The following is a 12775-nucleotide window of genomic DNA, read 5'->3' as shown; positions in this document are numbered from 1 at the left end:
GAACAAACCCAAAGCAGAAGTCAATCATATAGCTCCCAAAATATGACATTTCTTCTCATCCTAGGAAAACTGGAAGAATTGTCCACTCCATTGAATTACAGCCGTGAAGAGGACAGCACCCTGAGGAAGTAAGTGTTCATGTGTGTGCTTCGAGTTCATGTTCATTTAATGCTTCTCTTAAGTAGCAGGAGATCCTAGGGCTTGTTTCTCATCCCCAAAAGCACGGTGCTGATAAATGTTCTTAATATGTGACCGTTTCAGTTGAGGGCCGCACAGTCTGTTTGGGTGTACACATTCACACAATCTAGCTGCACAGGCAATCTGTGGGAGAATGGACAAGACAGAAAACATTGGTTGACTCCGGAGTGAGTAGCTATGTCTGGGTCACCTTCGGATTGTTATACTATGTTCATGAATTACCTACTTTTTAAAAAAACAGATGCAATAACAATTGGACAGGAGAGAAGCATTTTTTTCCCCAGCAAATTGTTAGTGTCAGATTTCAAATCTGTGTTGATGGACAATTTTCATTGCTAACTCTCTACCCCTTGCCCCCCACCCCCCTCCTGGACTGCCCAAAATTTACATCCTGACCAGCAGAGGGCGCAGTGCCCAGGTGGAGCCCTGTGAGGAAAATCTTTTGTTTCACTGACAACTTGTTGTGACTCTAAACTTTCTAGCACAATGAATGGACACTCCACATCTCTGATGTTTCAGCATGCGACTCCATTGGTCTCATAAGACCAAATGGGGACCCAGACTAGAAGGACAGGGCTGGGCTAGCATGCCCCAGTCCCTAGCTCTTGTAGTGTGTAGTCCCCAGGCTGCTTACCAAGGACATAGACATGTGACTCTCGGTGATAAGGGTGTGGTGGTCCTGAGGGAGCAGTGGTGGGTGAGGTGACGGTAGGAGTCTCTTAGCAGCCTGGTGAAGTGACAAAGCAGTCCCTCTCCATCCAGTCCAACCCTGATCTCTGCCACCCACTGGAAGGGCTCTCTGTTCAGGTACACACCTTGGCCATCATCATTGCTACGGCAGTGAGGGACTTCTCCATGACGGTGAAACTGCTATTTAAAAAAATAGAAATAAAAAAATAACCCCTTTCATGTCTTCTCAGAGGCCACGAGGTCCAAAATGAAATGGACACTGGAGGGAAAGAAGAGCTCATCAGCAAGATTCAAGAAATGCGGGCGGCCGGCGAACACTTGACGAAGCCGTTCGAAACGGAAAGCGAAGTCAGGAGCGGCTTCCTGCAGGAAGCGTCCCGACTCACCCTGGAAAACAGAGTGAGCAGCGCTCCACCTGGTGGATGAAGGGCTGCCTGCAGGCAGAGCCTTGAAGTTCAACTCCCTCTCATGGCAGGCCCATGGGGGATCAGGAGGGGGGTGTTTCAGAAGGTTTTTAAGGCTGTGACCTCTCAGAAACCTGTCTTCCGAGGGGCTTCTGGGTGGGCTGACACCTCCAACCTAAGTGCTAGGAGGCAAGAACTTGACTCGCTGAGCCTCCCAGCCCACTCCCAAGCCCCCTCCCCAGGCATCCTTCATAGCAAATGTTTCAGACATCCTAGACTCCTGGAACATATTTAGCATCACCAGGCCCAAACAAGTATCTTAAGTATTTCTCTGCCTTCACCTTCTGACAAGCCAAAGAGTTCATTTTTCACAGTAAACATTTTAAATTTTCTGTAATGAGTATTGTGTTGTAGTCAAGAGCGGGCAAAACTCCACTTCCGTCCAGTTGATCACAAGTCGGGTGACCCCGTGTTTGTCAGAGTAGAACCGTACTCCCCGGGGGCCTCCGTGGCTGAGGTGGTCTGAAGCGGAGACTGCCAAGAACTGGGCAGACTTGTACTTCCAGCCTGTCACGTAGCAGCTGAAAGCATTCACTACCCACCCAGAGGCTCCAGCCGAGAACAGTAGGTCAGTGTGAATGAGTCTATTCATACGGCGGAATACCATGAAGCCATACAAAAACGATTGAAGTCTGACTGCATGGACAGACCTGGAAATCATTGCATAAGGTGAAGGAGCCAGGCACAAAAGACCACATGGTGTCCAATTGTATTCATTTTAAATGTCCAGAATAGGAAAATCCACAGAGATCAGGGGATGGCAGGTCAAGGGGACCAGTTTCTGTTTTGACTGATGAAATGATATTAAGTCGATTCTGGCAGGGGCTGCACAGTTTTGCGACTATTGGAAGATTACTGACTCGTGCACTGTTAACGGGTGGGAATGCCATACAATTGTATACATCCCCAAAGAGCCGTGTCCCCAACGAGTCAATTAAGACACTTCTAAGCAAATGCCCGTGTTCCTTTATATTTCTGCAGGATCTTGAAGAAGAGTTGGACATGAAGGACAGGCTGATTAAAAAGCTACAGGATCAAGTCAAGACGCTCACCAAGACCATTGAAAAAGGTAGGGGATCGGGGTGACTTTCCTATGCTTTTGTGTTTTCAGCCAAAGTCCATGTGCATTTAATTGTATTTTTCCTGATGTGCAGTCCCAAAGGAAAGAAAGAAATAGTCTTCCAGGGTGGCATCTGGGGCCCAGTCATTAGTTGTTGGGCTGATCTTTGGAGACACACCTCTCCAGTTAATACCAGCAAATACAAGTTTCCCTTTCAAACAACCTAAGAGTCAAAGAGCTTAGGAATGAACTGCTTGGAAATGCGCCTTCTCTTCCCAGTGCGTGGGATCCGTGTCCCAAGTTCCATGAGAAGAAATGAATAGAGATCTACAGAGCTAGCGAGCACTCTGCGCATGGCCCTTTATTTCTCCTTCGGCTTTGAAGAGCTCTTCCATTCTTAGCTTTTCAATTGTCACTTCAAGTTTGAACTGTCCCCCGCCAAACCAAGGATCGCTCCATCCTTTATGAAGGCCAGGAGGGTGCTGTCCCCCCCCTCACTGTGGACTGAGTGAACTGACATCTGTCCATTAAAGCCAACCAAAGCCCAGGGCCAACCCGTCGACTTGATCTCTGAGCCACCCACGTGGGATTTCGAAGACTAACTCTTGGCGGAAGCAGACGGCTTGATGATCATCTTCCCGGGGACCAGCTGGTGACTGTGACCTGCCCACCTCGTTCTGTTTGGCTGTCCAAGACCGACCCACGGCTCTACCGGCTCCGTATCGCCACCTGAGGTCTACCAAAGCCACAGTCCCCCTCTCCTGCCATTCCCTGACTCCCCCGCCCCATTGTGCCAGCTTTGCTTTTCTGTTACCCCCGCCCACTCATCGTGTCTAAATCCAGACTCGTCCGCTTCTGGAGCTATTGATGCTTACCGAATGACCGCCAAACCTAGCAACTGAAAACAAGCAGTGTTTATAGTTCACGGTCTCTGAGAGTCGGGAATCCAGGAGCAGCTTAACAAGGTGGTCCTGGCTCAGAAGGAGTCAAGTTGCCCTTCAGGGACACGGTGATGGGAAGGCTCCATTGGGGCCGAAGGGTCTGCTTCCAAGCTCAGCCACGTGGCTGCCAGCAGAAGCCAGTATCGTTTGAAGGTGCTGCAGTTCCAGGCTCCCTGGAAGAATGTGCCCAGATTCAAGTCACTGCGCTCAAGGATACCCAAAGTCGGTCTCCACTGGGCATTTCTGTTTCACGTTTGGTGCTCCCAGCCCAAATGTCCTTTACTAATTGGGAATCATTGTTTTCACGAGCCATATCTCCAAATACAGCAATTGATAGTCCACTTGTATCAGTATCCAGAGGAACAGAGCTAGTAAGTTCGCCAAAGGAAAAATCCCCATGCAGCAGCAGGAGTGTTTTGCTAACCCTTGACCCCCACACACTTTTCTTGGCCCAATTGCAGTGGCACTGCCTCCATGAAGCCTTTTCCAACTGCCCTGGCCTAGCCCTGCAAGGGTTCCCCTGAGCCCTGTTTGGGGTCTTATTGCCGCTGTAAAAATAAAAATCTAAAACAACACCATATATTATCTCGCAGTTCTAGATGTCAGAAAGTTCCCACATGGCTTTCAAGTGGCTAAACTCAAGGGCGACATTCCTTCTAGACACTGAAGGGTCTGGTTGCTTGTCTTTTGCTACCTCCCTCGGGTCTCATCTTCTATCCGCAGATCTTCTTTCGAGACCACCATGAATCTCGGAGGCCAGAGAACACATTGTGCCTTTCCCTGCTCCCTCCACATTCCCCAAATGTCCTCATCTCCATTCCTAGGCGCCTGAGAACCCGCTACCTTAGATGGCCAGAGGATTTTGCAGGGGAGAGTACATTGAGCAGGTTGCGCTGGGGAATTGTTCTGGAATATCTAGGTGGGCCCTGTGTCATCACAGGGGGCTGATGAGAAGGAGGCCGAGGTGTGAGAGGGGGAGACATGCTGAAGAAAGCAGAAGGCGGAGCGACGTAGGCACAAGCCAAGGAGTATAGGCGGCCTCTAGAAGCAGGGAAACGCAAGGAAATAGACTCTACCATTGAACCTCCAGAAGGAATGCAGTTCTGTAGACCCCGAGATTTGAGCCCCATCAGCTCCACTTTGGATTTCCAGCCTCCAGAATTGTTAGAGGATAGAATCTTGTTGTCTTTAGCCATCGTGGTTGTGATCAATTGTTACCGCAGCAATAGGAAACCAATTCAGCCCACCTGGGATCACAGCATTGGGTATTATTTATAGCAAATAGTTCACGACTTTTGTTCCTTTTACTGTAACGTTCGCATCTTGAAGCTCGGGCCAGCGTCTTGAGCATCTTTCTTTTTTTTTTTTTTCTTTCGAAGGGAGGGGAGGGAAGGGAGAGGGACAGGGAGAGAGAGGGAGGAAGGGAGGAAGGAAGGGAGAGGGAGAGAGGGAGAAGGACAGAGAGAGGGGGAGAGGGAGGGAAAGGGAGGGAGAGGAAGAGAGAGAGGGAGGGAGAGGGAGAGAGGGAGAGAGTGAGCATCTTTCATATATACCTTCTGTCGGGCACGCATATAGACTCCTTCAAGGATAAACTCAGTCTTTTAAGCAGCAGGTATAAATGTCCTCACAGGAAGGAATCCCTCCCTGGGGCAATTATTCCAGAACGATCAAGTTCGTGTACAACTCAAAATCAAGTTCACATACAACTCAACTAAAATTGGGTGGGAAGAGAGTACGTGGTCGTGGTCTTGCTATGAACCCTGTGAACTTGTGTGTGTGTTTAGCTGATTGTTTGCCTTTGTCTGCAGCCAATGACGTGCACTTGTCTTCGGGACCCAAGGAGTACCTTGGCATGCTGGAGTACAAGAAGGAAGATGAGGCCAAGCTCATTCAGAACCTCATTCTCGGTAGTAAAACCAGAAAATCGAAATCTCTGCTTTGCCCTGGAGAATGTGAATACTGCTTGGTGCCCCAGTCCTTGAAAAGGCATCCCTTATCTTTCTTCCTCTTAGCCTGGGTTTTCTCAACTTACCACTATTTGACCAGATAATTCTTTGCTGCAGGGGCCTGTGCATTGTAGGCTATTGGGCAGCATACCTGACTTCCACCCACTAGAAGCCAGTAGCAACCTCTGGTCATGACAATAAAAATGTCTCCATGCACCGTCAAGGTGCCCTCTTGGGGAGGGGAGGGGCAAAATCACCCGCAGGTAAATGCCACGGCCTTACCTTTTCCCAAGTCCAATCATAAGACAATCGAGAGACCGCATCTCTGTGATTCAACCTAAGAGCCACAAAGAAGTAATCATAGCTTCTGTGTGCCAGTGGATGTCTACAGAGAAATGGATTTGCAGTCAACATGGCGGGCTATTACAGAACTGTCCCAGCGTGGGGGCTCAAGCCTCCAGGGTCTTAGACCCAATCTTACCAGCCCATTTCACCACCAGCTTCTCCACAGTGTGGGGAGCAGGGAAGAGTTGGCCTGTCCATCAGCTGGTCCCAAGGTCTCTACGCAGAAAGAGCCATACTCCTTCTTTTCTAAGAGAGCCCCTCCTACACGTTCCTTCCCCCCTTCACCTGTAGGCAGCTGCAGGCCTCTTCCTGGATACGCTGTCCCCATGCAGTTGTGGAGATTCTTTGCTTCCTTCAGGGGGTCTTCAAAACGCTGGTGGGAAAACAGAAGGAGAGGCTAATGGAAAACTGTCCACACCTTTTTGATACACCCTCCCCCGATTTCCATCCCTAGGGAGGAGCAGTGGATGAAGAGCGTAGGAGAGGGGCTGTCCCCCTCCCACCTCCCGGGGCTGTGGCATTGGCCCAGGTTCAAGTTCTCCTGTACTGTGTCTCCTTCCTGGTCTCCAAGGCCAGCGTGGTGTCCCAGCAAGGATCTCATCTACCTGCTTTCCCTACTGGGCGCAAGTCTATGTGACCGCTGAGATAGTATTCAGTCTTATCAAAGAGGCTCAGGTGGGGGGTGAGGGTGGGGACTGGGGTTCCTGTCCTACATCAACCAACCAACCAAACAATTCGCTCTCCTCCAGTCAGTCCCGAATCACAGAGACCCTGTAGCAGGGACCTGAAGTTCAGGGGCGCCATGCCAGGGAAGAGGGGCTCCAAAAAGGGCCACTTCTTAAGACATGTAAACAGTGGAAGGGACTTTGCCAATGGGAAGAGGAGTTGGTGGCTCCTGTGTACTTTTGCCAAGAGAGGCACCAGACAGGGTTCCCCGTGTATTTGGGTGCGGCCTCAAGTGCCCAGAAGCAAACAGAATCCCCATGCCGTTGGTCCGTGCCGACCCTGTCCCCCTCAACCAACCTCTCTCTCGGCTACAGATCTGAAGCCTCGCGGTGTGGTGGTGAACATGATCCCGGGCCTCCCGGCTCACATCCTGTTCATGTGCGTCCGCTACGCAGACTCCCTGAACGACGCCAGCAGGCTGAAGTCCCTCATGAACAGCGCCATCAACGGCATCAAGCAGGTGGTCAAGGTAGGCACCGCCTTTGGTGGTGACCGGCCCCGGGGGTGCATCTAAGGGCCGAGAATGGAATCTTGCGAAGGTTCATGCCCCAGGAAAAGAAAGTCCATTGCCAATTGCCTTTGTAGCTTTGGTAACACCCTGGAAGCGTGGTTGAACTTTACTGACATTTGTCCTTCCAACTCATTCGAGGATAAAAGAGTAATTAAGCATTGAAGGCACCTTGAAATAGCTCTGGGTCCTTGTTGGCAAGTCTCATTTAGGAGACTTAAAAAAAATAAAAGGAGATTCGGTAGAAACAGTGGTTTTGGGGAGGTTGGGAGGAGTCTGCGGGCCAGTTCAATTGAGGGCAGAGAGGTCAACTCAGAGGTTAGGACAACTGTTTTCTAGGGATTCCAAAAGGGTCGACTTGACTGGTTTTCCTGAAGGATGCAGAACAATCACAGGGGGGTATTATAGAGAAGTTTGGTAAATAAATAAGAAGTTTGAAGATAATAAAAAAATTGCTTTGGTGAGGCAAAGGGCCAAGAAAGGAACGCCATGGCATTTTTCTCGCCACAACCTACCTGTTCGTTCTTCGAGGGTAGTAAGGGTTGTCCTATGAGAATTCCACTGGGAAGCTTCACCCCAGCCACCCTACAACCCCAATCTTGCCCCTTCAGCTATCCCTTTGTACTCAAAACTCAAAGAACATTGAAAAGGGGACACGATCGTGCAAGCTCAAGCTGCCATGTGGACAGACTGCAGACTCTTCAGGGAAGGGCCCACTCCCCACCGTAGAGGCAGTGTTGACTCCTAGCGACCCGATAGGTATCTGCCAGGACACAAAAGCTCCACCTTTTGCTATTTTTGTTTAATAAAGGGTTCTATAGATTCTGTGGCCAGACTTTCTGATTTACCCTCGAACAAGCATTCCTCTTTGGAGTATGAATGTAACAGAGGCTTTAGTGAATAAAAGAAAATTTCAGCTTCATCAAACGCCACCAGTTGGCTAGAGGAACCATCGTCAGCTCAGCAAGTCTGATTTTTTATCTGTTGGTTCATGTGTGTTTTTGTTTGTTTTTAAAAGGAACATTTAGAAGACTTTGAAATGCTGTCTTTCTGGCTCTCCAACACTTGCCACTTCCTCAATTGTCTGAAGCAGTACAGTGGAGAAGAGGTAGGGACGACATCCTGCTTTGTGTTTTGTGCCGACTGCTGGCCTAGTAGATCCTTGGAAACCAGTGCCCCCCACAGGGACTATGAGTCAGTTCACCCCACTCCAGGTCAGCCTCCCCTTTCTAAGTGGCTTTCTGACTTTACCCCCAGGGGGACGCCTAGGTAATGCACCACAGGCTGCAGGCGTCTAAGGAGAAGCTTTGGAAGCAGGGCAGTAGCGGCAAAGAAAATGCGTGTCCAGGTCACAGGGGCTCCCTCAGAACCCTGTGCGCAGAGCAGTTCCGAAGAAGCAGGCATGCTGCCTGTCCTAAAGACTGTATTTTAGTGTCAGAACTTTATGACCCGGAGGAAGGTTTAAATTAATCAAATCTACCTCACCCAAGTCCACCCCCCTTGATTTCCTCCTCAGCTGAGGAAACTGAGGCCCCGGAACCTGTAGGTCACATTTTCTTGTTCCCTCCTGCCCTGCTTCCAGTTGAATAACGAAATGTCACAAAGGAGCTCTCCACCTCCCAGGCCTTTATTGATGTAAAGTAAGAAAGTCATCTGTAGGGTTTTTGCTGCTCACCAGTGTATATTCCCGCCAGCAGAGGGGCAATCTCCCAGCATCTCGAGCCTTCAGCAACACTAGGTGCTTACAGACATCCGCACGGTCCCCAACCTTGTGTGTGGGAAAGGTTGCCTTGAATTGTATGTGCTCGTGAGATCAGGTATCATTTGATATGCTTCTTGGTCACTTGCCTTCCCTTTTAAGTTGTCTAGTCACAGCTTCTCCCTTTTCCTGTAGCGAGAGATGGTTTCTTTGTCTTCCTTATTGATTTGTAGATCTCTTATTGACTTGCCCCGGGGCAGGGGCGGGGCGGGGCAAGGGGCACTGTCAGGTAAGCAATGGACTACTAATGCATGGGCATCAGTTAGAAACCAACAGCCACTCCAAGGGAGAACGATGAGCCTGTCCGCTCCTGTAAAGATTTACAGCCTCAGAAACCCTGTATCAGGCCTCTCCGAGTCACAATCCACTTGATGGCTGTAGGATATTGATTTGGAGGAAATTGTGGCTGGTCTTAATTTTCCTGGTGGAGTCCTTTGTCGTTAACCTTTTAAAATGCTGATGTACTTCAATAGCTGAGGTACCGATTTTGCTATGCAAAAGGGTTTCGATTTTCTTCTTTCACAGCTTGCATTTTTTGTGCCGGATTAAAGAACTTATTTTGAAATCGTTCCCATTGGTCTATATTCTTGAAATGCAAGGTTATGAATTCCCATTCATTTTCCCCACTGGCTGCTTACCAAAGTTTATTTCTTGGGATATTTTACCCTGAGCTTCTGTGGGAGTTGTTTTCCCCTGTGGTCAGTAGACTCTGGGGCCACCTGTTTGTAGGGATGCAGGATGGGGAGGAAGCAGTGTCATCCAGGCAGCAGAATGGCCTGAGCTCAGACAATAGGCATTGCTGCGTTGCCCCCCACCCCTTGTAGAAAGTAAATGCTCCCTCAATCCTCAGGACTCATTTGAAATGAGCCAAACACATTGACTTTGAGTTGCAGTAGAAGCAAGTTATATCATTATAGAAATCGTGCACAAATGTCCTATATGTCTATGTTATTATAATATTTATATCTACAAAAATTACTTTCAGGAATTCATGAAACATAACAGTCCACATCAGAACAAGAATTGCTTGAGTAATTTTGACCTTTCAGAATACAGACAAATTCTGAGTGATGTGGCTATTCGAATATATCACCAGTTCATTATCGTAATGGAAAATAACATCCAGCCAATCATAGGTAAGAAAACAATTGTTGACACACACACCCCTAATATTGAAACTTTCTAAAAAGTAAATCTGGCATATCTGGAATGTGTGATTACAAATCATGTATTTTGAAAAGCTAAGAAAATGTAATGATGTAATCAACCACCTTTTAATCCCTTGATAACTTAAAACAATGTAAGTGATAGTATGTAGCTGGTTGTCTTCTTTCTCTAAGGTTTCCCTGTCTAGAGGGAAAGATTGCTACTTCTTTTTTTGGTTGGAAATCTCAACATTCCACTCAAATTCGTGGTCGCCCCATACTTCCGTCCGTATCTTCAATTTCCTGAAATCTTTGGTCTTCGATGCTTCCCGACCATGAGCTCTCCTGTTAATATGCTCTCCTTTTTGAGCAAGTCTGAAATGACAGGCTCCGGGCTTCAAAGAAGAGCTTTCCTGTTGTGCACATGCTCCATACCCTCTCCCCACGCTCCCAAATCCTTGATCTACCTGCTTTCTCGCAATGACTTCCGCTAATTCTTGTCAATACCTATGTGTCCATCTATGTATCTATGTATGTACCTACACCTATCTGCTGTACTAGCCCCATGGAGGCGGTGGGAAGTGTCCTTTTGGCGTGACGGGCAGTTTGGTGTCCTCTCTTGCAGTGCCAGGCATGCTGGAGTACGAGAGTCTGCAGGGCATTTCCGGCCTGAAGCCCACGGGCTTCCGGAAGCGGTCATCCAGCATAGATGACACAGACGCCTACACAATGACGTCTGTCCTGCAGCAGCTGAGCTACTTCTACAGCACCATGTGCCAGAACGGCCTGGACCCCGAGCTCGTGCGTCAGGCCGTGAAGCAGCTCTTCTTCCTGATTGGGGCCGTGACCCTGAACAGCCTCCTGCTACGCAAGGACATGTGCTCCTGCAGAAAAGGGATGCAGATCAGGTCAGCCCCACAACGCCCCGCCCCACCCAAGAGGCTGGCCAGAAAGAATGTCCTGAAAGTCGGGGCCGTGGAGTCCTGACCCCTCGCTCCTTCCGCTTCAGGCTCCCCCATTCGCTGTGCTGAAGCTCGGGCACATCACTCTGAGACCCTTGGGAGGCTGGTCATCTCTTGGCCAACTTCTACTCCTGTAGCTAACTTGAGGCATTCACTTAGTGACTCTCATTTAGCACTGGTCTTGGTAGATGCTAAATTCTGGCCCTCTGTGGCTCCCATACTCTCAACCATCATTTATGGACTGTTTTCTCTGCAAGTAATGCTTCCTGGTAGAGAACACAGGAAATGAGGTTAGACCATAATGATTCCTGCCCTTGGGAGCTCAAAATAGGGGTGGCCGGGGAATTACTCCAGGCGACTGTGGTTAATCATGAACAAGTGGCGCAGGAAATACTTGAGAAGTGAGATTACAGTGGATGGGGAAGTTGGGGGACCCAGGGCGCTGAGTGATAAAGAGAGGGGAGAAGAATATTGCAAGCAGGAAGCAGAGGCCGGCCAACGCAGAGTGGCGGAACTGAGTTTGAACTCCTCCACCAACCACAATGAATAGCCCTCTCCAGATGACTTTTATTATACAATGTTATCTTGGATGGAACTCTAGCTCACAGTCCCCACAATAGGTTTTTTGTTTGTTTGTTTTTTAAGCAAATTTCACTGCTTTCTCTGAGGATCTTTGATGAAAGTTCTTTTATTGTATTTTTTACTTTGAAGTTTTACAGTTGGCTCCGTTCAATATATTTTTCTTGTTTGAGACTTGCTACCTATCCATAAATTTTTGGGAGTCCACGTTACTTTCTGGAGCATTTTTATGATAAGCCCAACCCAATGCCTCGGATTCCAATTCATAGTGACCCTATAGAACAGAGTAGAACTGCTCCATAGGTTTTCCAGGACTGTAAATATTTATGGGAACAGACAGCCTCACCTTTCTCTCATGGAGCAGCAGGTAGATTTGAACTGATGACCTTGCCGTTGGCCCAAAACACAACAACACACACACACACACACACACACACACTGAGCTGCCAGGACTCCATCTTTATGGCACCTACTTTAAAACTGTTTCTTAGGTCATTTCATCTCAGTCTTGGTATCTGTTGACTCTTGTTTCATATGAGCAGAGAATTTCCTGGTCCCTCATCTGCCAAGTTATCTGGAATTTTATCCTGGGTATAATTTGGAATGTTATGAGACTCTGGATTTTTCATCCTATGGAAAACGTTGACACTTGTTTCATTGGGAAGTCACCTGCTTTAGTTCAGGCTGCAAGACCAGACCAGCCTTCTGTCACTTGTGCCTCCCATGGCAGTTCAGTGTGGGTGCAGTGCCCTTTGGCTCTGTCCCAGGCGTGCCCCCACCCCCCACAGGGCCTGATAGGGACCTGGGTGGTGGTCTAGCTCATCTTTCACTTCTCAAAGTCTCCTGAGGGTTTAGAAACGTGTGTGGAGCTCCAGCGTGAACCAAGAGTTCATTGCCAATGTTAAGGGGTAGCTTTTCTAAGCTCCCTCTACCATATCCCTGGGGATCTCCTTTCCCTTTCTCCAGACAGAAGAGGGGCCTTTGTGGACCTGGGCCAACCTTTCAGATAACAGAGAGAGAGAGAGTAAACAAACATTCACCCCACCCTCTTGAGCCCACAGCTCCTCCAATTGGAGAGGCAGGCTCTGTAATTAACTTCTCTCTCTCTCTCTCTCATTTTATTCATTGAAATGTTTCTATCATGAACGAGGTGACGGTTCACAGAGCAGGCTACAGTGTGACCTCCAACAGTTCAGACACACTCCGACCCAGCTCCGCCATGACAATCAGTAGTTCACACTGGGCGGAGCCGCCAGGCTGGTCTCCAGTAGCTACCCCCTTTTTTCATTCCACGGGGCCATGGATGGGGGCTCCCGGCTCTCATTTTACACCTGAGAAATCAAGGCCCACAGAGGCTGAGTAACGCCTCAAGCTCGACATCTCAGTACTAAGCCCCTCCACTCCTGCCTCGCATTCCTGCACTGATGGGTGACCGGCACAAGACCGAAAACT

General features: G+C 48.8%; 1 protein-coding gene across 1 annotated transcript in view; it reads left to right on the top strand.

Annotated features, from left to right (window-relative positions):
* Nucleotides 1-12775, top strand: part of MYO5C (myosin VC) — a 90478-nt gene that overhangs the window by 73641 nt on the left and 4062 nt on the right. The window contains exons 32-39 of the mRNA XM_075532307.1: nucleotides 65-128; nucleotides 1119-1287; nucleotides 2334-2421; nucleotides 5162-5260; nucleotides 6685-6839; nucleotides 7897-7986; nucleotides 9623-9773; nucleotides 10408-10690. Of these exons, the coding sequence (XP_075388422.1) occupies nucleotides 65-128; nucleotides 1119-1287; nucleotides 2334-2421; nucleotides 5162-5260; nucleotides 6685-6839; nucleotides 7897-7986; nucleotides 9623-9773; nucleotides 10408-10690 (1099 nt within the window). The remainder of the gene's footprint in view (nucleotides 1-64; nucleotides 129-1118; nucleotides 1288-2333; nucleotides 2422-5161; nucleotides 5261-6684; nucleotides 6840-7896; nucleotides 7987-9622; nucleotides 9774-10407; nucleotides 10691-12775) is intronic.

This window comes from Tenrec ecaudatus, chromosome 14 (assembly GCF_050624435.1).
Source record: "Tenrec ecaudatus isolate mTenEca1 chromosome 14, mTenEca1.hap1, whole genome shotgun sequence".
Classification (NCBI taxonomy): domain Eukaryota; kingdom Metazoa; phylum Chordata; class Mammalia; order Afrosoricida; family Tenrecidae; genus Tenrec; species Tenrec ecaudatus.
The sequence above is the reverse complement of the archived record's forward strand: the minus strand, read 5'-3'. Positions and strand labels throughout refer to the sequence as shown.